The sequence below is a fragment of the Vigna unguiculata genome, chromosome 11 (assembly GCF_004118075.2).
Source record: "Vigna unguiculata cultivar IT97K-499-35 chromosome 11, ASM411807v1, whole genome shotgun sequence".
NCBI lineage: Eukaryota > Viridiplantae > Streptophyta > Magnoliopsida > Fabales > Fabaceae > Vigna > Vigna unguiculata.
Window position 1 is genome coordinate 27,582,228 of NC_040289.1, and position 22,125 is coordinate 27,604,352.

At 34.2% G+C, this 22,125-nt stretch overlaps 1 protein-coding gene and 2 long non-coding RNA genes across 8 annotated transcripts; 1 reads left to right on the top strand and 2 right to left on the bottom strand.

Annotated features, from left to right (window-relative positions):
- Positions 1-3,427: 3,427 nt before the first annotated feature.
- Positions 3,428-3,995, bottom strand: LOC114169247. The gene is made up of 2 exons (XR_003600869.1): positions 3,720-3,995; positions 3,428-3,628 (listed from the first exon to the last, which is right to left on the bottom strand). It is a non-coding gene; the product is annotated as an uncharacterized LOC114169247 (long non-coding RNA).
- A 13-nt stretch (positions 3,996-4,008) lies between these two features.
- On the bottom strand, positions 4,009-13,769 carry LOC114169246 (pentatricopeptide repeat-containing protein At3g58590-like). Of its 6 annotated transcripts, none has more exons than XM_028054301.1 (6): positions 13,142-13,769; positions 6,434-11,978; positions 6,241-6,286; positions 5,728-6,034; positions 5,048-5,543; positions 4,009-4,752 (listed from the first exon to the last, which is right to left on the bottom strand). In XM_028054301.1, exon 2 carries the CDS (start codon positions 11,947-11,949, stop codon positions 9,763-9,765), a length of 2,187 nt encoding a protein of 728 aa, XP_027910102.1. In that variant the 5' UTR covers positions 11,950-11,978; positions 13,142-13,769; the 3' UTR covers positions 4,009-4,752; positions 5,048-5,543; positions 5,728-6,034; positions 6,241-6,286; positions 6,434-9,762. The 6 variants fall into 6 exon arrangements, with proteins under 6 accessions (XP_027910102.1, XP_027910103.1, XP_027910104.1 ...); XM_028054303.1 differs by lacking the exon at positions 6,241-6,286 and having other exon boundaries at positions 4,010-4,752; positions 6,434-6,478; positions 7,553-11,978; XM_028054302.1 differs by lacking the exon at positions 6,241-6,286.
- A 5,072-nt stretch (positions 13,770-18,841) lies between these two features.
- On the top strand, positions 18,842-20,035 carry LOC114168477. Its single transcript, XR_003600681.1, has 2 exons — positions 18,842-19,132; positions 19,715-20,035. It is a non-coding gene; the product is annotated as an uncharacterized LOC114168477 (long non-coding RNA).
- Positions 20,036-22,125: the final 2,090 nt, after the last annotated feature.

Consider the following 22,125-nt stretch of genomic DNA (forward strand, 5'->3'; position numbering starts at 1 on the left):
AAGTTTATGGGGTGTGTTAAGCATATATCCATTAGTCTTTTTCAGTTATACATTATAGGTTATGTTTAGTTGTTTCTTAGCCTACATATAGGGTTGTACCTTCTCCTGTGTACACATATTTTCACAATAATAGAAACATGTTCTTTTCTCTTTCATCCAATCACCTTTCGTTAATAGGTTGGAACACCATATTTTTGTTCCACTAATAAAAAAAAAAGAGTTGAGTATGAAGGTCAAGTAGGTCGAGTATTGAGATTGACTTCTTAACTTGAGTACTAAGGCCAAGTGGAAAGAGTACTAAGGTTGACCTCTTAAATTCGAGTACTGAGGTTGAGTATTGAGGCCAACTCGATCGAATACTAAGTTCAAGTAGGTCAAATACTAAGGTTAACCTCTTAAAGTCGGGTACTAAGGTTGGTCTCTTAAGACCGAGTAGGTCAAGTACTAAGGCTGGCCTTTTTAGGCCAAATATTGGATACGACTTATCTCCTTCAGACTAAGCACTAACTATTATCGATCTCGTAACCGAGTATTAAGAACGACCTCTTAAAAGCCAAATACAAAGACGACAATAACAAAGGATATTAACAAAGGAAATGAAAAACATGAAGATATTAGGAATGAAGAATATATGTCCTTTGTAGCACAAGATAATTACAAAAGAAAAATAGTCATTTGAATGCCATATATTCAAGATATAATTATAGAAAGTGATATTGACACCTCTTTTGAAAGAACTCACCGAAATTTGGAGAGAAACACTCTTCAACTTCTATTAGATTTCAAAAGAATAAGGTTTCATGGAGTGAATAGTATTCTTACCGAGTTTGGTCAAGCAGTATTCGTGGTGGGCTAACCAAATTTTCATCAAAACTTTGCTGCATCTCCTGCATTCTAGCGATCACCTTGACATTTTCCTCATTTTTATTGAAAAGTGTCTCCATGTGGGTCTTGATCGTGTTGATAGCTTGGGGATTAATGTCATGTATTGAAGAGGTTGGCACTTGTGGTTGTGAGGAAGTATTTCTACTTTATCCCCACGATGGATGCCAAATGTTCTTATCGAATTTTACATTTTCCGCTTCAATATTTGTTGGCAAACACGCTTTATACATAAAAAAATTAACATAATAAGATTAAAAAGATTATATTCATTCATTTTTTAAGTTTAGAAACCAAAATATATCAAAGTTTTAGACATGAAAGAATTTTAGTGTTGCGTCCAAATTGAGCGACTAAAAACATATTTAATCATTTTATAACAATGGGCCAAGTAAGTACACATAGTTTAAATTTTCAATTGGTTAGACCTTCTGTTTTTGAGATTTAATCTGACTAACTAATATGTGGTAGAATAGATTTATTGTTGATCTACAAGTATAAATTACATTATCATCACCAATGAAGATTTAATCAGCTATATTCTTAGCATCAACCACTAAAAAAAAGTGAATATTTATGAAGGTTAAAATTACAATTTCTAACCATTAAAAATCTCTACAAATGTCATTTTTTACGATTTAAAAAACTGTCAGAATTACACATGTCAAAAACAGTTTATGACAAATATTCTAACCACAGGTATTGTTGTCAGAAAAAAGATAATAACAGTTAAAAATCACTACAAAATAAAGTCTAATTTGATTATATTTTATCATATTTTAAAGATTAAAAATCGTCACAAAATACATCATATTTTGACGGTTAAAAATTGTTACAAAATGTATCATATTTTGTACGGTTAAAAGAGATGGGATTATGGAGAGAGAGGTACAAAAGAGGTGGGATCATGAATTTGTGAATTGTGGTATATATTCATCCTTAAAATGATAAGAAACAAGAAAGATGGAGAAGTTTGCAAATTTTGGTTATGAACACGAATTTTTGTTCCAGTAAATCAAAAGAAAAAGTAAAAAATAACAAACTTACAAGTGCCTATCGTTAGAGAATTGTGAATTCAGATAGATTAAGAAAAAATAAAAACAAACAAGAGCCTTGTGTTTTTAACCATAATTAGTTCTTAACCTCTTTGCAGTTAATTTTTTAAATTTGAACCAAAAGAACTAGTTAGGTGTTGCAACAAACAACTACTGTCTCAAAATATATTAAACTTACAAACTTGTAATAACTAATTAATATTTTAAATAAATGTTTGATTTATAATTTGAATAACTAATTTTCATTTTCTATTTATCTTGTCAGCATTTTTTCTATTTAATTCATCATAATAATTTATTTATTTTCTCCCATGAATATTATAGATGAAAATTCTAATTTCTCATGATCAAGTACTTCTAGTGTTATGATTATGTATACTCTAGATACTAATCATTTTTTCCATGGTTTAGTTTTATTAATGGATCATTGATATACGTGCATATCTTACACACTTTATACACTTTCTGAACACTTAATTTTACTTTTCTTGAATTATAACTAAGTTTAAATATATTATTTAAACTGAAATATGTTTAAATGAGATTAATTGAACAATTATGCACTAGAATCAGTTTTTTAAATCCACTTAGAAGATAGTAAATTTGCATTGTAAATTTTACCTGCAAGATTATGAAGGATATGAGAAAAAATTAATATGACAACAATAATATAATACAATTCACTATATGTCTTTTGGATAATTTCCTAATTTTATAATAACAAAGTATTGCAGAGATTATATTTAAATTGAATTGCAAAAATTATTAATTTAAATTTATATTATAAATTAGAATCAATTGAAATGGTATTCAATTTATGTTGAATTTATTTGGTTCAAGTAATATTTTAATAAAATATTAACCAAATCACGAACATGTTTATTTATGATAGAAATGTTATTAAACATGTTCATAATTAACTTATATTAATATAACTTTTACCACTATTTCTTCTAATATCTTTCTATTGAATCATATTGAACCAATTCCTTTTGCCTTTTGCTAAAGTTTTACTATGCTACCCTAACTTAACAAATAAAGTGATTAACCAACAAAAGAAATTAACTATGTTAAAGAAAGTGCAAACTCACTATAACCCTCACATCACTACATTGGGTAATAATTTTCAAAAGAATAAAATACCAATAAAGTAACTAGACCTACAACACAACTTTAGCTTAACATGTCCATGAATGCACCTTGATCAGCTCAACTAAATCATCATTATTAGTTTAATTATGGATCTCATTGATCAGACAAAAATCCTAAATATCTCATATCAACTACTACATTCTTAACCATTGCTATATATATTATTCCTTTCAATAGTAATTTAATTTAATTTTTGTAGGAAGAATGATGAATGAAGTAAACTGACCCTGAAAATTTCAAGAAAAAGAAGTGTAGACCTAACATGAAAAGAAAGACAAAAAAAAAATATTGGTGTTAATTAATAAAAATATTTGTTATGCAGAATTACTAGCAGTATATTAATGGTATTGATCTCATAAGAGATACAAATTATTTTAATATTTAATTATATAATAAACAAAGGATAATGTTGAACTTATCAAAGTTAGCATGTCATCGCTATATATTTTCAGTGGCATTTAGTAGACATATTTGAAGAACAGGACAAAACTTGTTGCATTCTATGTTTGCATTCAGTTGCAACTCCATCTGTGTGTCACCTGCATCAAGTGCATATCATTTTTCCAAAACTGAAAGCAATCTTTTAAGTGAGGAAAACCAATTCATAAGTTATTAAGTTGAGGAACTTACAGCAGGAGAAAAACGAGTTCCACAACACAGAGCAAATGAGACATTGGGATGAACAGACTCATGTCCATAAAATTCACCAATGAAGCTGAGGCTATAATATACTTGGTTGGAAATTGGTATCAGACTAGTGCAGAGATGCCACCAAGATACTTACGTCTTATCTTTTGGCCACCAGACCTCTATTCTAGTAGCAACCAATGAGTTGTTACCCTTGTGAAGCAATTTAAATACCCGAAAAAAAAGTACAGCAAATGGTTATTTATTGAGAGAAAAAAGGTTAACAGGGGTATAAAATAGGACAAAAAAAATAATAGAGGGGAAATTTCCACCAAACAAACAACCCTAATATCACCCTGTCAAAAGCCTAATGTTAACATTGACAAAGAATTGGAATGAACACCTTGATTCTCCGTGATATTTAATTTCCTTCTCCGAACCTCGTTTGATGTGACATCCATCAGAAATATTATTCGTACAAGGAGAAGCATCAACATTATCATTAGCTTTAGGCTTAGAAGTTAAAACTTCACAATCTTCTGTTCTTTTGAAGCCAATAGGAGTGATTCATTCCTCAAATATTTATAGAAAGACAAAGAGATCATGGACTTGTTTGGTTATAAAATGAGAAGCAATAAGCATAATTATAGAATGAAAAAGTTAATTAGCTTCATACTTCAATAAAGGGATTAAACTAAAGTACATTTCCAAGCTTAGTGAGAGGAACACAGACGGTAGCAAAGTTGACAAATTTTCTATGGATGATGAGGGGGAGCTTGCTGGTCTTGTTGATCCAAAACTTGAAGTGTTCTCATGTATGCCATCTTGCTTCTGTCTAGGCTTGATAATTAACTCGTAAAAGGATTTAGTGTAGAGTTTATAATAGGGACCTCCATCAATTGGGGTTGCCAAGTCGCCAATTATCACATCATAGCTCTCATTTCTTGCTTCTAGCTCAGCTATGTAATAACATGTAACAAAACTCACGATGTTGGACTTCTTTGCAAATTCCAAGAACAAAACAATTTCTTAATTCCTGAATAAAAAGATGCTATGTTATCAACAAATTAATATGAACAAAAATACTTAAAAAGATGCTATGCAAGGTTTGGTACCAAATCATATCTATTGTCAAATGGATCCTTATCATTTTATAACCTCCCATTCAGTATCTTATTCCTAACTCTCTACATGGGATGATGATCATTCAAAGGAGACATACCACATAATTTCTTAAAAAGTATGAATCAGAGAGAGAAACAAAATAAAAGAGAAAAAATGTTAGTTATAAACTGAAAAAGGACAGAGCAAAATGTTAATGGAAAACTCACCCTTCTGGTTTTAAGTGCCATGTAACATGCATTTTTGAACCATTTGCTAACCTGCATTTCTAAACACATTAGTAACAGTTTGAACAAATGATTCTCTAAGTATGTATAATTTAGATTCAAATTCAAGATTATATTCATTAAGCTGATATTAGTTGATTTAAGCACTTGTTCACTTCCCTTTTTTGGTTTCTTTTATATGTGTACTAATTTATGGTCGAAAGCAATTAAAACGGAAAAGGTAGAAGAATATCTTCCCCCCTTTCTTGTGAATGAAGGAAAAAGTACAGGGCATGCCAATGTGAAAGAGGCATCAAGTATGGTCCATCTCCTCCATGCTAGAACCTTCATATAAAACAATTCGTTCCTCACCCTTCCCTCTTCTTCTAACATCTGCAGTCACTAATTTTCTACCCTCCCTCACCCTTCTACACTTTCTTCTCTCCCATCCTCTTCTTCTACTCAAAGGTTCCTCTACAATATGCCAACTCATACCTACCTACAATGCAAACACCAAAACAATTCATTAAGGTCTTCCATTCACCACTTCAGTGACTGCTTCTGTCTCTAATAACTGATATAATATGATAACCATTATAAATTACTCATGCATTGCACAACTAAACCTTCCATGTAGAACCTAAAATGAGACAAAAATAGGATAAATTTTAATCAGTACTCACCTTTCATTTTTCTCCTCGATTTCTGACCCAAATTCGCAACAAATTCTTTAAAGGTGTTTGTTACACCACTTTGACTAAGCTGAAAAAGAGCCAAGTGGAATTCATTTGCTTGTTGGAAAATCGTGCTGCATATATGGCATCTTGAACCCCTTTGAGTTCATGAACGTTAAACAATCCATCAAGCTCTCTTAACCAAGCCCTTTCATGTCATAAGCTTGTTATCTTCTCCATAAACTCTAATTGTGAGGACACGCAACGCCTGATAGGCACAGTGCTCAAGTGGCATCACTGATGGCACCTTCTGCATCTTTAAGAAGAAAATAACACTGAGCTCTATTACCATGAAGCACAATTCTCTCTTTCTTAGTTTTAAAGGGCACATATCTAAAGCCTGAGCACTTCGCCACACCCTTTTCAATCTCCCAAGCAAAAAATCTCTCACTTCCTTCTTGTTTCAGAACATATGACAAGTAGTCATCCAAATTGAACCCATCAAAATATTCAGTTGTATACCTTGGCATATCAATCCATGACTTATCCATTAGTAGATCTATCTAGGCTGAGTTCAAGGGAAAAAACCTAGTTGTAAATGATTGGATATAAAAGAATAAACTTATTCAAAACTTATATAAGGAATAAATTATCATTACTTTATGACTAGTATGATATTTGACTCATACAAGTGAAGTACATATAAATTTCTTACTCTAGTTCACTGTTAACCCATAGGTCAATTGTATTTGGCTCATACCTGTTAAAAAAGAATGAAGGTAAATTATGATATCATAAATATAATCACTTCGCAAAAGCAATGACTGAGCAAGCAAAAACAATAGCCAATAACTACATTGCAAACATAAGTCATAGATGATTATTCATGTGAAAATGACATTTCATTGCAAGTAAGACAAGAACTTTGAGTTGTCCTGAAATAAGCCAAAAGAATTAGTGATGTATTTGGGAAAGCTGCAAAACTTAGATGGGTTCATTGATTGATTATATGCGTCATTGGTTGATTTTTGTAATAATTAATAATTATTTTAACAAACAAGTGAGCCAACAAAAAATGTACTGTAACAAGGGTAACCGACCATAAGGCATGATTATGTTAAAATAAGTGTGACAGACAGCTTACACCAAAGCATATTGTCAATCACACCACCCCGAAAACACTGCAATTAAATAAAAATAAAAATCCTGAGGTCAAATATACAAGAGACGCGTTGGAGTGATATTGAAAAACTCTGAGAAAAAAGCATTATAGAATGCTTGGGAGACAAAGAATTACATCAGAAACTAAACCAATCTTTTGACATAATAGTAACAAAAATCCGCCAAGATGAAGTCAGGACAATTTCTGAGAAAAGAACCATTGATGGCCATAAACCATACCCCAAGGCTACCAACAAATGCCCAAGGCTATCTAATACTTGTTAACGAAAAAGTAAGTTAGTAGGAGACCAATAGTTATAAAATTCAGTAAGATATACCATCAAAGAGACAAACCAATAACGGCAGCAATCAAGTAACTATTAACAATCAAAATTGAACCAAATAATATCGAAAAGAATAGTAACTTTATCAAACAACAAAATTAGAGAATATGATAAACAGAAATTTTTTTTCCTAAAGTATGAGCAATACCTTCTACCAGAAATTATACTTAAAGAACTCTTTCATTTTAATCACATCTACTCTTAATAATGGTTAAGGTTTGGGTCAAAAAAAGGAAAATCAATAGAATAAGAAGTTACAAACCTAGAAATCAAAGTATGACTGGAAAACACTCGTACTACCGTTTTATCGAGAAGAAGAAAGACCATACCGCTTTCAAGAAGAAAGGAGATTGGAAAAGAGATCAAAATTATATTGATAATTGAATGAAATCTGTACCTGAAATTTGAGACCGAGAATGTGAGTGAGAGTCAAAAAGAAAGCAAACAAAAAATTCAGAAAAATAGAAGAACAACATCGAAACTGAAATGAAACAAGAATCCTAACATCTACAAACTAGTACTAAGTATGAAAGGTAACAAAACCAGCAAATATAAACTGTAGAAAACTAGGCTGAGCTAAACTAAAAGGCAGGAAACTAGACTAATCTATAAAACATTGCCCAACTCAAATTGGACATAAATCAAAATTTATTTTCTTTATTTCTATGTAATACAGTTTATTTTCTATCATTCTATTCACCATACCAAATTTACTACCTATACTATCTACAGAAAATATCAAATTTCTACTACTACTATTACAAACAAAAATTTAAATTGACCCTTCAGCTTTGCTTCCTTATGCTCAACAAATCTATAGAATTTATCCTTTTCAGCAATGAGCTTTCTCTTTAATTGTGTTGCAGCAGACACACGTCATCCAGTGAAGGTTGTTGAATGTCTTGAATGAGAGGTGTATGAATATCAGCATCAACAATTGCAAAATCAGCACTTGAAAAATCAGCAAACACTGCAGGAGTAAAATCAGCAACAACAGCTGCCACATTATTCAGTTCAGAATGAACATAAAATTCAGAATCAGCAGCATTAAAATCATAATCAGCAGTAGCAGTAATAAAATCAACATCAAGATCAGAAACAACACCATGAAATTCACCAGCTACTAAAACGTTGTTATCACTTAAAACTGTGCCAAAATCAGATCAATCAGCAACGTCAACATTTGGATCAAAAACAGCAGCAGATATATCAATATGGTCAACAGCATAAACTAAATCAAGAGCATTGGAAGTGAAATCAATAATAGCAATGTCAGCAATAGGTTTAATAAGATCAATATCTATATGATCAAAAAGCATCAAAATCAGCAACAGCATTATCAAAATCTTGAACTGCAAGATTTTCATAAACTGCCTTAATAGGTGTATCCATATGACCATCAATAGCTGTAAAATCAGTGTGAACTGCAGTTATTTCATTAAAATCAGTGTGATTATCAACCACAGGATCAACCATACTTTTAGAACAGTCAGCAGTATTATTATGAAAATCAACAGCTGTAAAATTAATGTAAAAAGCAGGAACATCATTGGCACCATATTGAACTGCAGGCATAAAGTCAGAATCAGCATTATCAAAATTGGAAGCAGCAATAACATTCAAATCATAAGAAACAACATCACTAAAATCAGAGGAAGCATCAGCTAAAATATTAGAATCATGAACAATAATAGCTGGTATGCTATCCTGTTTTTCACACCAATCTGCAGGTTTTTCAGATTGCTCCAACTGCTTTTTTCCTTCTTGTTCTGATTGAAAGTCCTCTCCTTCAATTACATCCTGTATTTCACGATAAGTCTGCACAAACTCTGCTTGCCGTGGTGGCTGATTAAACTCTGAAGATTGCTTTATGCTTTCCAATATAGTACTTAGTTGATAAATTTGATTTTTTTAGTATTCTGTTGTTTTTCATAAGATCGCTGCTCTGAAACTATGGAAGTTGCTTCTCACAATATGGCTAACAAGAATGCTGATAATACGGTTAATAAGATTTTTTATTTCATAGGAGCTCCATCTTCAACGCATGTAATACTCATTGCTGAGATACCTTACTTGAGCATTGTACTGTTTTCCAGTTGGCTTTAGCCCCACTCACCTATCACGAGCAACTACCATTGCTGGTTCGAGAGAATTCTTTTGCTTGGCCATTTTGGTTGTGGTGTGCTTGCCTCAACCAAACTTCTTAGGAACGACTATAATGAATGAATCTTTATGTCATGACTGAGATGATTTGATAGCAAATAGCCACATGTAATATCCAAATTCCAGAGGAAACAATACGGACACTAAAGGAACATATGAATCTCATAGCTAAGTCCCTGATATGATGAGTTAGAATTTTGACTTCTAAAGAGGAAGAAACAAGCTTGGATACACAATATGCACAAAAAGGGTTTTTAAAAAAAACAAAATCAAACATGTGCTCCAGAGTTAAAGGTTGAACAACCAAACAGAAAAAATATGTTCAGTGAATTCCTGTCAAAAGGTTAATGACTTTGTACAAAAGTCAATTTGCACGCTATTGCATACTGTAGCCTTCAAGAAAGCTACGCCATATACTGGCATTTGGTGGGAAAGGCATGCTTGCAATGATTAACTCAACTTCTCTAATTTGTCCATTTTTTGCAAGTAGATCAACCATAATATGGTAATGATCATGTTCTAGTGTCATCCCATTAGTGGCTCTCATCTGCCTGAAAATTTCCATGGCTTCTTCCATTAATCCACCATATCTGCATGAAGAAAGCACTGCTCTGAGTGCTAATGCATCAGGCTTCAACCCTATCATTTCCATGTTTCGGAATCTCATTACTGACTCATAAGCATGACCATTCAACCCAAGTGCAGTGATTAGTGTTGTCCAAGTAATCATATTTTTGTGCATAATTTCTTCAAAAACTTTCACTGCACTATCGATGCTTCCACACTTCCCATACATATCAATTAGTACGTTGCCAAAAAATGTGTCGAAATTACCAAGATTAGTTTTTATAGCAAGTCCATGTAGAGAAGTACCCAAATCCAGACGACAAAGTTTGGTACACCCAGATAATACACTCATAAATGTGTAACTATCTGGAAGAATGCATGTTGAACGCATATGCTTGAAAAGTGCAAAAACTTTGTCATAATCATTGCTCCGAGCCCAAGCTGAAATGACAATGTTCCAGGACACAACATCCGGTTCTTCTAGCAAAGAAAGTAGCTTTATTGCTTCGTAGTACTGGCAAGTTCTGTTATAGATTCCAGCAATGATATTAGATGAGACAACAGGAAGTAGGTTCTCAAATTCATCGACAAAAGAAAGTGCTTCATTTATGAGACCATTTCTGGTGTAAGACAAAACAAGAGAGCTTAATACGTATTCATTACTATCGTACCCTGCTCTTATAATCAAACCATGGAGCTGATGAAGGCTAGACGCTGAAGATGACTTGAGAACAGCAGAAAATGAAAACTCATTTGGGGAATAACCCAATTGGAGCATTTCTTGTAACAATAGAATTGCTATGGAAGAGCAAATGTTTGAGTAACCCACTATCAAAGCATTCCAAGAAACCAAATTTTTCTCTTCTATCTGATCAAAACATTTATGAGCTGAAATAATTTTATCACATTTGGCATAGAAGTCTATCAATGCAGTACCCACAATAACATCAGTCTCAAAGCCACTCCTGATTACCTTAGCATGGACAGATTCTCCAAATACAAGAATTCTCAAGCAACTACAGGACTCAATAACAACAACAAACGTGACCTGAGTTGGCATCAATCCTCTGCTTAAGATATTCAAAAACAACTCTAGTGTTGTCATAGGTCTCTCACCTTTAACCAATGCATCCATAACTATATTCCAAGAAACAACATTCTGAACAGGAACTTGCTCAAACAATCTTTCCACTGCGAACATAGCTTTGCACCTGACATACGCACTAATAAGAGAATTAAGTGCAGTAATTTCACAACCAAACCCACATTTGACCATTAACCCATGTATCTGTTCACCATATTCCAAATCTTCCTCGGAATAAACAAGTCCAGATAACACAGCAACAAAAGAACCTTCCGACAAAGACTTCCCCATCCTCACAAGATCATGAAACAAAATCTTACACTCTTCAACAAACCCATTACGCCCCAACAAGGACATCATCGAGTTCCATGTCACCAAGCTCTTCTGGGGCATATATTCAAATGCAGAAAAGACTTCATCCCAACATCCATGCCTCGCAAACAAGCCCAATAAAGCAGTACCTACGAAAGAATCAGCATCAAAGAGTCCATTCCTGATGCTCAAAGCCTGCAACTGAGCACCCAGCGAAAGATTCAAGAACTCACACGACAACAGCCCAGTGAGGGTGTACTGGGTAGGCACAAAACCACTCCTCCTCATGTGGGAGAGAAGGTCCCATGCATTATCCACATCCCCAAGTCGACAATATGCAATGATGAGAGTGTTGTAAGAGACAACTGTTCTATGAGGCATACAGTTGAACATCTTGCGTGAGTGGAGCACTTCACCGAGGGAAATATATGAGGAGAGGATGTTGTTGTGAATGAAAATGGATTGCTTTGGAATGGGACCAATTGTGATGGAGAGTGCATGGAGACATTTAATGGTATCAAAAGACAAAATGGTTGAACACCTTTTGAGTAAATGGAGGAGGAGCTGGCCATGTCGGCAACCCTGTCTATGGCAACTCATGCAGCTAAATCTTTATAACATTGCCAACACTGAAAACCAGAAAAGGGGAGAAATTTTATGTTGTATATGTAATGAGTGATGTTTATGCTGTCAATAATCGTAAAGCTACCATCACAGAAGGGGCAACTAGAGTCAACATTACTTCATAGCTTGGATCGAAACTATGATTCATGTTCAAAGGACGAACTGATATAAAGGAAGACTCCACTCCATTATAAATCATCCACAGGAGAAGATCCATAGCTGCAACTATTATGAAATCCGTAAATAGATAAATCCTTTAGTTATTGATAGCATTATATTGACACCCGTTTTCAAGATACGCCCACTTGACACCAAAGGTGTAATAATATTTTAAGCAAATGTGGATTTTTCAAGAGGGTAATACTAATCATTTATGGTTTATGGGATCCTTGGATTGATAAAGTTAAAGAAGAATATAACAGGAGCGATAATACTAAATATTAAATGCGTTAATAAAAGTATTTCTATTTTTGGTCCAAAGAGAACAATAATAAGGATACATAGAACCATTTAGACTTTAAGGAAGTCAATATTCAGGACCTATATAATCTCAATATTATTCATACCATGTTTTCAAGAAAAATACTTTCAATGAAGAAACTCCGGAATCAACAAAGGGGTAGTTAACCAACAAATAATCTAGGTAACTTTAAATTGAATTTAATGTCAAATACATGAACCTTCTCGGCATTGGTGACACCTAAAAATTATCATTATGCTACCATCAACAAATGAATGCACATAATCTTTTCTGGTCCTTGTTGCAAAAAAAAAAAATAATACAAGGAAGAGGAGTTTCCTATTCCCAAATTCACCAGTATCAATGCAGAAGTATTAAACATTAATAATATTATTAAGTTTCATCACTTTGAATTACTTATCAAAATCTTTTCTGTAACCTTTATACAAGACAAGTGAATCATACATGAAAATAACCTTTTTCTCTAAAACAATTGTGGTAGACTCAAGCTCCTTAATATAATGTTCTAGAATCTAGACTTCAATTTCCTTTTGCTCTGCAAACAACTTACTAGATCTAACTCCTACAAATAATATTTTAATTCCAACAAAGGTGGTTTCACAATAAAAATTATTTAAAAGTAAAAGAATAATAAGCACATAGATACTTATTGCTTCCTTTTCGTCAACCAGGCCATCTCAAGCTTACCGATCAAGATACAAACTTGTTCACGGAGTTGGTCTCTCTCTATTATCACTTGATTTAGTTAATCCTCGTGCTTCCTATAAGAACCCAATTTGAAGAAGGAAAACTCGATCTTAAACGACAAACCATTCGGTGACCGTCAATGGCTCCACTCATTGATGCTCATTGATGCTTATATGTCGTATGTACTTCAATCGCGTTTCTTCCCAATCTGTGAGGCGTTTAAAACTATATTGTCCTCCCTCTCCGACACCGGCTTGACCACGACTTTGCCATCCAATCGTTTTCTCCGGAGGGTTTTACTGTTGTTGAGGAGGTAAAGGCGAGTGAGTCACCGGTTTGGATCCATTAGTTTGCTAAGAAATGCAACGACGGATTTACAGGATTCAGAAGAGGACCTTCATTGTGTGAGTGAGGGAAAAAGAAGAGAAAGTCACCTAAACTCATAAAATTACAATTTGCCCTCAAAGAAGCTTACTTTTGCCTCTTCTTTTTGTTTCTGGTTTCTGGGAACTGCCACCAGACTTTTCCAAATTTGCATCACATGCCTTTCTCTTGTTTTATGGTTTGTGGAAGTTTTAATCAACTGGGGTGTAAAATTAAACCTGATTTTGTAGTTTGGTGTTTTCAATTTTCTTCCTTTGCTTAATTCATCCTTTCTTTAAACCACACGGTCCAAAAATATGGATTAAAAATAATAATTTTAAAAGTATAGGGACAAAACAATGACCAAATTTCAACAAAGAACTATTTCTAAATTTAGGTCAAATTTTAGGGATAAAAATATATTTTTTTATAAAAAAAACTTAAAAGAATTGTGTAAAATATAAAGAAAAAATACAATGTTAAAAAGATGACCTTATAAACTTTGAAGACAACAAGCACCTGCCTAACAATAGTAAACAAGGAAAAAGAAAAGTTAAACGTTGTATTTAAATGCACCATTAACAGTAGAACATATTTTATTAAATTTTAAAAAGTGGAAACGGCTCCCATTGACTAACGAGCAACGCTGATCAAAGAAGTAGTAGTGTTCGATTGGATATGCACAACTTTTAAAGAAATAAAAAATAATCTGTAGAAGACCAGAAAATAAAAAAAAGAAACGAGAAGGCCTCTTTTGTATTGAGAGTCACATACTTTAAAATAATAACCAAATAACTAAATAATAATAATAATTAAAATAATAATAGTTTAAATAAATATAATAATATTATTAACTATTATTATAATAAAAATAACAGTAATAATATTATATTATATTATATTATTTTGAATGTCATTTTTATAATATATTTTTAATCTTGAAACTATAATATTAAATGAAATTGCGTTTATTTTCTCAAACTTTAGTATAATTTGATTCTAAACTTTAAATATTGATGTATATAAATAGACATAATTATGATTATTAAATAATATTAAGGTTTTGTTGATTCGATTAATGAAGTTATCATGTCAGCACCTATAGACACAAAGGTTGCAATGTCATTTTACACGTCTACCAACATATCTTAACATCCTTTGATTACAATATTACCTTCATTAATCAAACAATGTTTAAGACAAAAATAAAATTCAGTTTTACATCAAAGTTAAAAAACATATTTAATTTTATAAAAAAAGTTATAATATTTTACCTTTTAATATATATATATATATAATTTTTTTCAAAATAATTATCAAAATTTGATTCAAAGCAATTAATTTAATTTAAATATCTTAGATAATATTTAAAATTCAAATAAAATAATATGTAATATATATTAATATGTAAACTAATAAAAATTATTACAAAAATTAAATTTTAATTGAATAAAATAAAATAGAATGATGTAAATAATTTTAAAATAACTTTTTTATATCAATATTACTCTTTAGTTCAAGTGCAACTAAACATATTCATTTAACTTTTTTTAAATGGAAACATATTGTCAACACCCAAATGGAAGGGAAGCAACCGCCACTTCCCATCCTTTTACCTCTCTGGACTGTGAACAAAAAGGGATTCTCAGCACAAAAGAGAGAGGGGGAAGAGGAGACAAGAAAAAAGGATTTTTGAAAAATACAGTTCCTGACCGATAGCGGGCAGCGAAAAAAGAGAGTTGGGAGAAATCCCAGGTTTGGGGAGAACAAAACAAAAGCTGCAATCAAAGGGGGAAAAAAGAGAGTTGGGAGAAATCCCAGGTTTGGGGAGAACAAAACAAAACTGCAATCAAAGGGGAAAGGAGTAGCAGGTAAGCATCGTTGCCGTGAATATGAACTGAAATGTATGTGTATGTGGATTTTTACAGATATGTTGTAGTCTCCATTTACAATGTGTCTATGTCATCTAAATAAAAACCAAAAAAACAAAGAATCAGAGTCCAATACACTCCATCCTCCTTCACCATTCTATTCTCCTTCACTCCTTCACCATTCCATTCTCCTTCACCTGTACACGCATAACCCAAAACCAGTTTCATCAACCTCTTCGCCGTGATCAACCCTGCAAACAGATTCATTTTCCTACCCCCAAGTTCACCCTTCTTCACAAAATTCACTTTGAACAACAGATTCACATCTCTCAATCATCTTCTTCACGCCGCAACCCAAACCCAACCCAAACCCAACTTTTTACCACGAACCAACCAATCTCACACAGTACGCCAAACACTCGCGTCTCAAAATCCAGTAACCCAACATCAAATCAGAAGCAGAAAACCAAGACAAGAGAAACCCTCGTCGGCGGCCTCGCCGCCAGCGATTCGAAGCTCTGAACGGGAGTGTGGTCGCGTGAACGGATGAGGGATGGTCGTGTGGTGACGAGCCGCGGCGTCCTCGCGCACCAGCGTCGTCCTCGCGCACCAGCGTCGTCGGAGATTCCCTCGACGGTGATGGCAGGACCGGCGACGACCTTGAGGCGGCTGAACCCGCTGACGGCGGTATCCGGCAAGCGAGACCTCGCGGCCATGAAGGGGATCGGTGCAGCTCCTGTTTGAAACGCATTGGAGAAGCGAAGGAGGAGACGCCGGTGCAGGAACGTTTCGCGCGAGGTGGAGTGAAGAGCGATGGTGTCGCCGGTGAAGCCTCCGGCGGAGGTCGTTAGTGCGGCTAGGTGGAGGTACGACGGAATCGGCAGCTGCTCGAGAGAAGGGCCTGATGTTGGATGGGGTTTACGAATTAAGAAGAGATTAGGGTTAGGTTAATTAGGTTTTAGTTGGTTTTAGAAAGAGCTGAACACTGTTCCGCGCACCCCCTTTCAATCTTCGCACCCCTCCCAGTTGATGTTTCAGAACTGTTTTGTGTTTGCTTAGCACACCCCTTTATTTACTGCACGCACCCCACCTGTTACTTCATACACCTCCATGTGATACTCATGCACTCCATATCTTTGTCTATTGTTTTGTTTTTGGATTTGTTGTTGTGTTTACTTTGTCCACCTTCACTAATCACTTATGTACCCTATATTTTGTTTTTCATTTTTATTTTTTTTAATTAAATTTCATCTTTCAATTATTTATTTATTATTATTTTTTTTTTAAATAATAATATTTAAAAATTATAAAAATTACAAATATAGAAAAAAATCAAAAAAATGTTCTCTTTCATTTTATTGTGTCTGTCCGATTGCTCGCGTCGTGTGACACATATTTTCAACTAATTCAAAAATACCAAAAAAATACAAAATTTTCAAAATACAAAAATATCAACATTTTCAAACAACAACGTCTTTTTTAAGAGTCTTTTTTAAGAACTACGTGATCCTTGATTCACTAAGGTCAATTCTTGTCGGGTCCAAAAAATAAAAAAAAATATTTTATTTCTTTTAGCATTTTTGTCTTATTATTTTTGGGGAAATTAATATTGTGAAAACCACATCAACTTTGCATTTTTAATTAAAGGTATCACCCTCCGGCGGGCGCGGTAGGGTGCTAACACCTTCCCTACGCGTAACCGACCCCAGATCCAAAATCTGCTTTTTTGTTTTTTTATGGTTTTCCATAATTTTCCAGAATAACTATAGTGACGACTCCAAATCTCTTTTTCAAACTCGTTTTCTTTTTTGGTTTTCCGTCCCGTCGCGATTCCGGTTGCGACACATCATAAAAAATGTCAGAACAATAGAGCTATAATTGTGTTCTTCAGAAACATAAATACATAATCAAACTTAAAAACCTAAGGTAGGGGTTTCTATATTCTTTTAAATTTTTACTTTGTGTATGAAAAGAAAAATTGTGAAATAAAAATAGTAAAATTAAATGAAATAAAATTATAATAAAAAAATTATATAAATTTTTATTTAAAATAATTTATTTATTTATTTATCTCTTTTTTTGATTTTATTTATCCTCTATCAAAAAATAAGTAATGTTAATTTTTCAATTTATAGGCATTTTTTTTATAAAAATAGTTCACACATAATGTAGTATGATTTGTACTTAGTATAAACATATAAATTTTATAATAATATAAAAAGAAATTAAAAAACAAATTAAGAAACATACGAATTACAAGAAAATAAAATAAAATTTAAATGGTTACATTTTTATTTTCATTTTTATTTTATATTCTTATAAGCAATAAATTTATTGTTACAACTTTTTTTTAATTTATATTTTTATATTATATATGTAGATTTATTTTTTGTCTTTTACTTTTATTTCATTTTATTTTATTGGATCTTTTTTTTTTAATTTTTCTTTCGTTTCTATTTTATTTATTTTTAATTTGATTTATATTTATTTTTACTTTTTATTATTTATCAGATTTTTTAGAAAAAAAAAGAGTAAAGTAAAACAGAAAACGGATTTGAAAATAAAAATAAAAAGAAAGACATTTAATCTTTTTTCTCTCTTTATTTCACTCTTTTCTCTCTCACGAAATAAACACGTCACACTTTATTTCCCACTTACACACTATCACATACACACACATTTAATCTAACCTAAGCACAACACACGCAAGGGCTGCACGAAAAGAAAAAAAAGGAAAAGAAAAAGGGGCCCGGGCCCACGAAAAAGAAGAAAAAAAAGAGAGAGGAAGAAGAGAGAAAGGGAACGAGGGATAGATATAGGGATGGCAAAATGGGTCAGGCCCGACGGGCCGGCCCGCCAGCCCGACTGAAAAAGCATGAGTCAAGCCAAGAATTTCAGCCCGCCAACCCATGACAGCCCGGCTCGTCAAGCCTGCTGGCCCGTCGGACCAGTCCACAGGCCAAAACGGGCCAGCCCACGGGCCGTATAAGTTAATGAATAAAAAAAAATACGTGCAGTGTAACAGCAGGAGGTTGGTGGAGTGTTTAATTTTTAAGATTTTAAAAAGTTCGTTTTCAAAAAAAAGATCTAGAATAAGTTCTTTTATTTATTTATTTATTTTTGCATAGTATTATGTTTTTCTCTTCTTTCTCTGCAGAGATCTCTCTGTCTTCTTCTTTTCACTGCGGCAGAGGCAGCAGGAGTGTTGTGCACTAAGAAAGGATATTTTAGCCTTTTTGATATTAATATGGTGTGCACTTAACAATGATGGGGTGCAAGAAGCACAAACCATGTGCGAATTCTGAAGTGGACGCATTGTGTTTGGGCAAGCCCAATCAAACCCAATTTCATTGTTAACAAAAACCTAGTTTCACCGAGACAAGTAGTGGCGGCAAACTCCATTATTATCGTTGTCACTTTCATCCAAATTCCAACACCCAGACAAGGCTTAAAAGGTATTAGGGTTTTCTTTCTCCATTATTTTCGTTGCCACTGCCAGACTTATTCCTTCATTCCTCTCACACTCTCTTCTCCTCCTCCTCCACCACCCGCGTTTTGGGAAACCAGAAGAGAGCACCCTCGTTTCTCCTCCACCCACGTCGCTGGCCAAGAAACACGAAGGCAGAGTGCAGGCCATTCACGGCGTCTCCTTTCTCCTCCACCGTGACATCCACCACGTCGCTGGCAGGGGCAGCAGCGCCACCATCGGACTGCGATTGACGAACGATTTCGACAGCCACGACCACCACGAACACAGGTTTGTTTGTAATTTGCGTTCTGGTTCCCTTTTCTTTCAATTTGTAACCTAAATTTATGATTTTCGTAACCCTAAAATTGGTTTCCTGTAATTGGAAGTTATGGTGTATGTGTGGTTGTTGTTGCTGCGATTTGTCCTTGTTTGGATTGGACCCATTCTGTGAATCATAATTGTTGTGCTGTTGTTGGTTAAATTTTCCCCCAATTTCAATTTCGTAGTTGCTGCCGTTTTGGTTTGGTGGTGATGTTCATTTCTTTTTTTCTTGTTTTTCTAGTGTTACTATTTTTTATCTGACTGTGTGATAGGCTGATAGTTGTGGTTGTTTTCTTTGTTTGTCTGTTTATCTGTAATCATGTTGGAGATATGTGGAGAACATGTATTTCATCGTTGCACTGTGATCAAATAAATACTGCCACTGTTTCATATTGTTCTATCATCCTTGAGACAAAAATATTTTCTTCATTAATGATTGAATTATATGATAGAAAGTACCAAGTTGCAAAGTTGTATGTGCCGTGTTTGCAAAGCTGGGATTGAGTTGTTTGGCATTAACTTAAACTGAAATTTGCTTATACACTGCAGTATATTTGATGTAGAACTATAATGCCACCTCCTTTTTAACTGTTCTGAACTCTAATTTGTTTGAGGCATCTCTACCGGGGTTTGATGATGGGGAGATTTCAGAAGATGCTCCTATTGATTTGGAGGGTTTAGATGCTTCTGCAGCACATGTTGCCAAACAAATTATACAACCTCTCATCCATAATTAATGCTTCTGTTTTTTTTTTATGTAACTGTTTGCACTTTGGTAATGCTCCATGCCTAAAGTACTCTAATTCAGACTTGTTATTGATGTTGCAACAGTGTCTTGATGACTTGCAGAGAGCAAAATGTCATTTATACATATTGTAGGGTTGTTTGTTTTTTGATCAGTTATATTATATAATGCAGGGTTGTTTTTGTTGCAATAATTTTGTTGAAATCTGATTTTGGACTGAAAATGTAACATATGGAAAAAAGCCCGTGGGCCAGCCCGCCAGCTTGCGGGCCGGGTTCAAAAGTGTAACCCGTTTCACCCTTGCGGGCCAGCCCGGCCCGGCCTGTATAAATCAGGCCAAAATCGGGTCAGGTCAAAACGGGCTGGGCTGGCCCGTTTTGACATCGCTAGATAGATATGGGGTGCGTAATAAAGAAATCCCAACCTCTCCATTTTCTTCATCTTCTCTCACGCACAACAAAGTAAGACGTCGAAGATACTCCGATGAGGTTGCCTCTACCCTTCCATCTCAGATCCGCAACAACCACCGTTCAAGCTCGCCGCACCGCTTCCCCATTCACTGTCGTGGCCATTGGATCCCACCGTCGACACTCTTGTCGACTCATCGAGACAACGTCTACTGTCAAAACCTCCTTGCTGCAGCACGGACATCCATTCCTTTGTTTCTTCTCCCACATTTACGGTATACTGGAAAAGAAGCTCAGTGTTGCGCGCGAATCCTAAATACACATTAGTCGCAAGTTGAGGTTCACCCTTTTTCTTACCTCTGTTTTGTTCTATTATTGTTGTTGATACTAGTTTAAATTGATGAAGTCGCTGATTTATGATTGAGATGCTTGTACTCACAATCATTCAATGCTGAATATACTGGATTAGCAATTTTTTTAGTGATACAGTTTGGGGATTTTGATGGAAGTATATGGTAATTCAATGTACGTGTGTATATGGAGATTTTGAACTTTGATTATGTTTATTATTTCGTTCTTAGAATATTTGGATTTATTAAATTTTTTGAAATTGAATGCGGTCAGTGAATTATAGTTTTTGGTCTCTGTGAAGGTTATATATTAGTTTCAGATTGAGGAAGAAAAGCTTTTTTTTCACACACTCACTTTTCACTCACACACACACTAAAGTTATTCACCTGACGCACACACTTCACCTAATTCATGCACGCACCCAACACACACTCACAATAAAACCCCGAGGGGATGAAATTCACGCGAAAAAAAAAGGTTCCCTGATTCTTCATCAAGTCATCACGCATTGATTCTCAACCCTTGGGAACCCCTTTCTGATTTTTTGAATTTCTTCCTCAATCACCATGTAACTTCCGTCTTAGCTCCGGGAAACCACTTCGCAAGCTCGCTGCCACTAGACCACATCACCACGTTGCACTGCAATTTCGGATCCCTAGGCCGCCTCTGCCATCTCCATCGAAGCTTCCCAGAGTTGCAGCACATCCCTGGAGTCTTCTTCGCACAACCCTCCGAGCCCACTATTGTTGTTTCCGGCGAGACTCTTAGAGTAACAACAATCTCTGTTGGCGCTGTGCTGGTCATTTTAAAATCTTTCTCATGCTCGTATTCTGTTTTGGTTTTGAGATTTAATGAATGTGATTTAAACTGATTTTGTGCTGTTTTGTGGCTTTGAGTGAAGGGATTATTTATTTTATTTGAGTATGACATTTGTGCTTGTGATTAAGGGTAATGTTATACCCACTGTGATTATAGCTCTTGGGTATTACCGCTAATATGTTGAAGGTACTATGTAATTGGATGCAAGTAACTAAGAGTTGATTGCTGTGTATGTATGTTAATGTTTAATTGTTAATTGAATCAATGCAATAAGGGTGAGACCAGGAATTACAGGTTCAAGTTCAAATTGGGAAATGGTGTTGGTTTCTTTTGGAACGAAGAATTATATGGCTTGAAGAGCCCCGATTGTTGGGAGGGAATGCTACGAAATCAGCTCTGTTTTTGGGTGATGAAATTCAAAATTATTGGATTAATTGTCGAAGATTATGTGATTAATTACTAATTGTTGATGCTTGATTATTGAAGTTTTAAATTTGAGTATGTGTTTGAGATCGTAGCGTGTTAAGAGTCTGGTTTGTGTGACAGAACTAGTGTCATTATGGTAGTGGAGATATGAGAATTTTTCAGACCATTTGAGCTTCTAGACTTCATTCTCTTGGATCCTTACAAACAAGGTT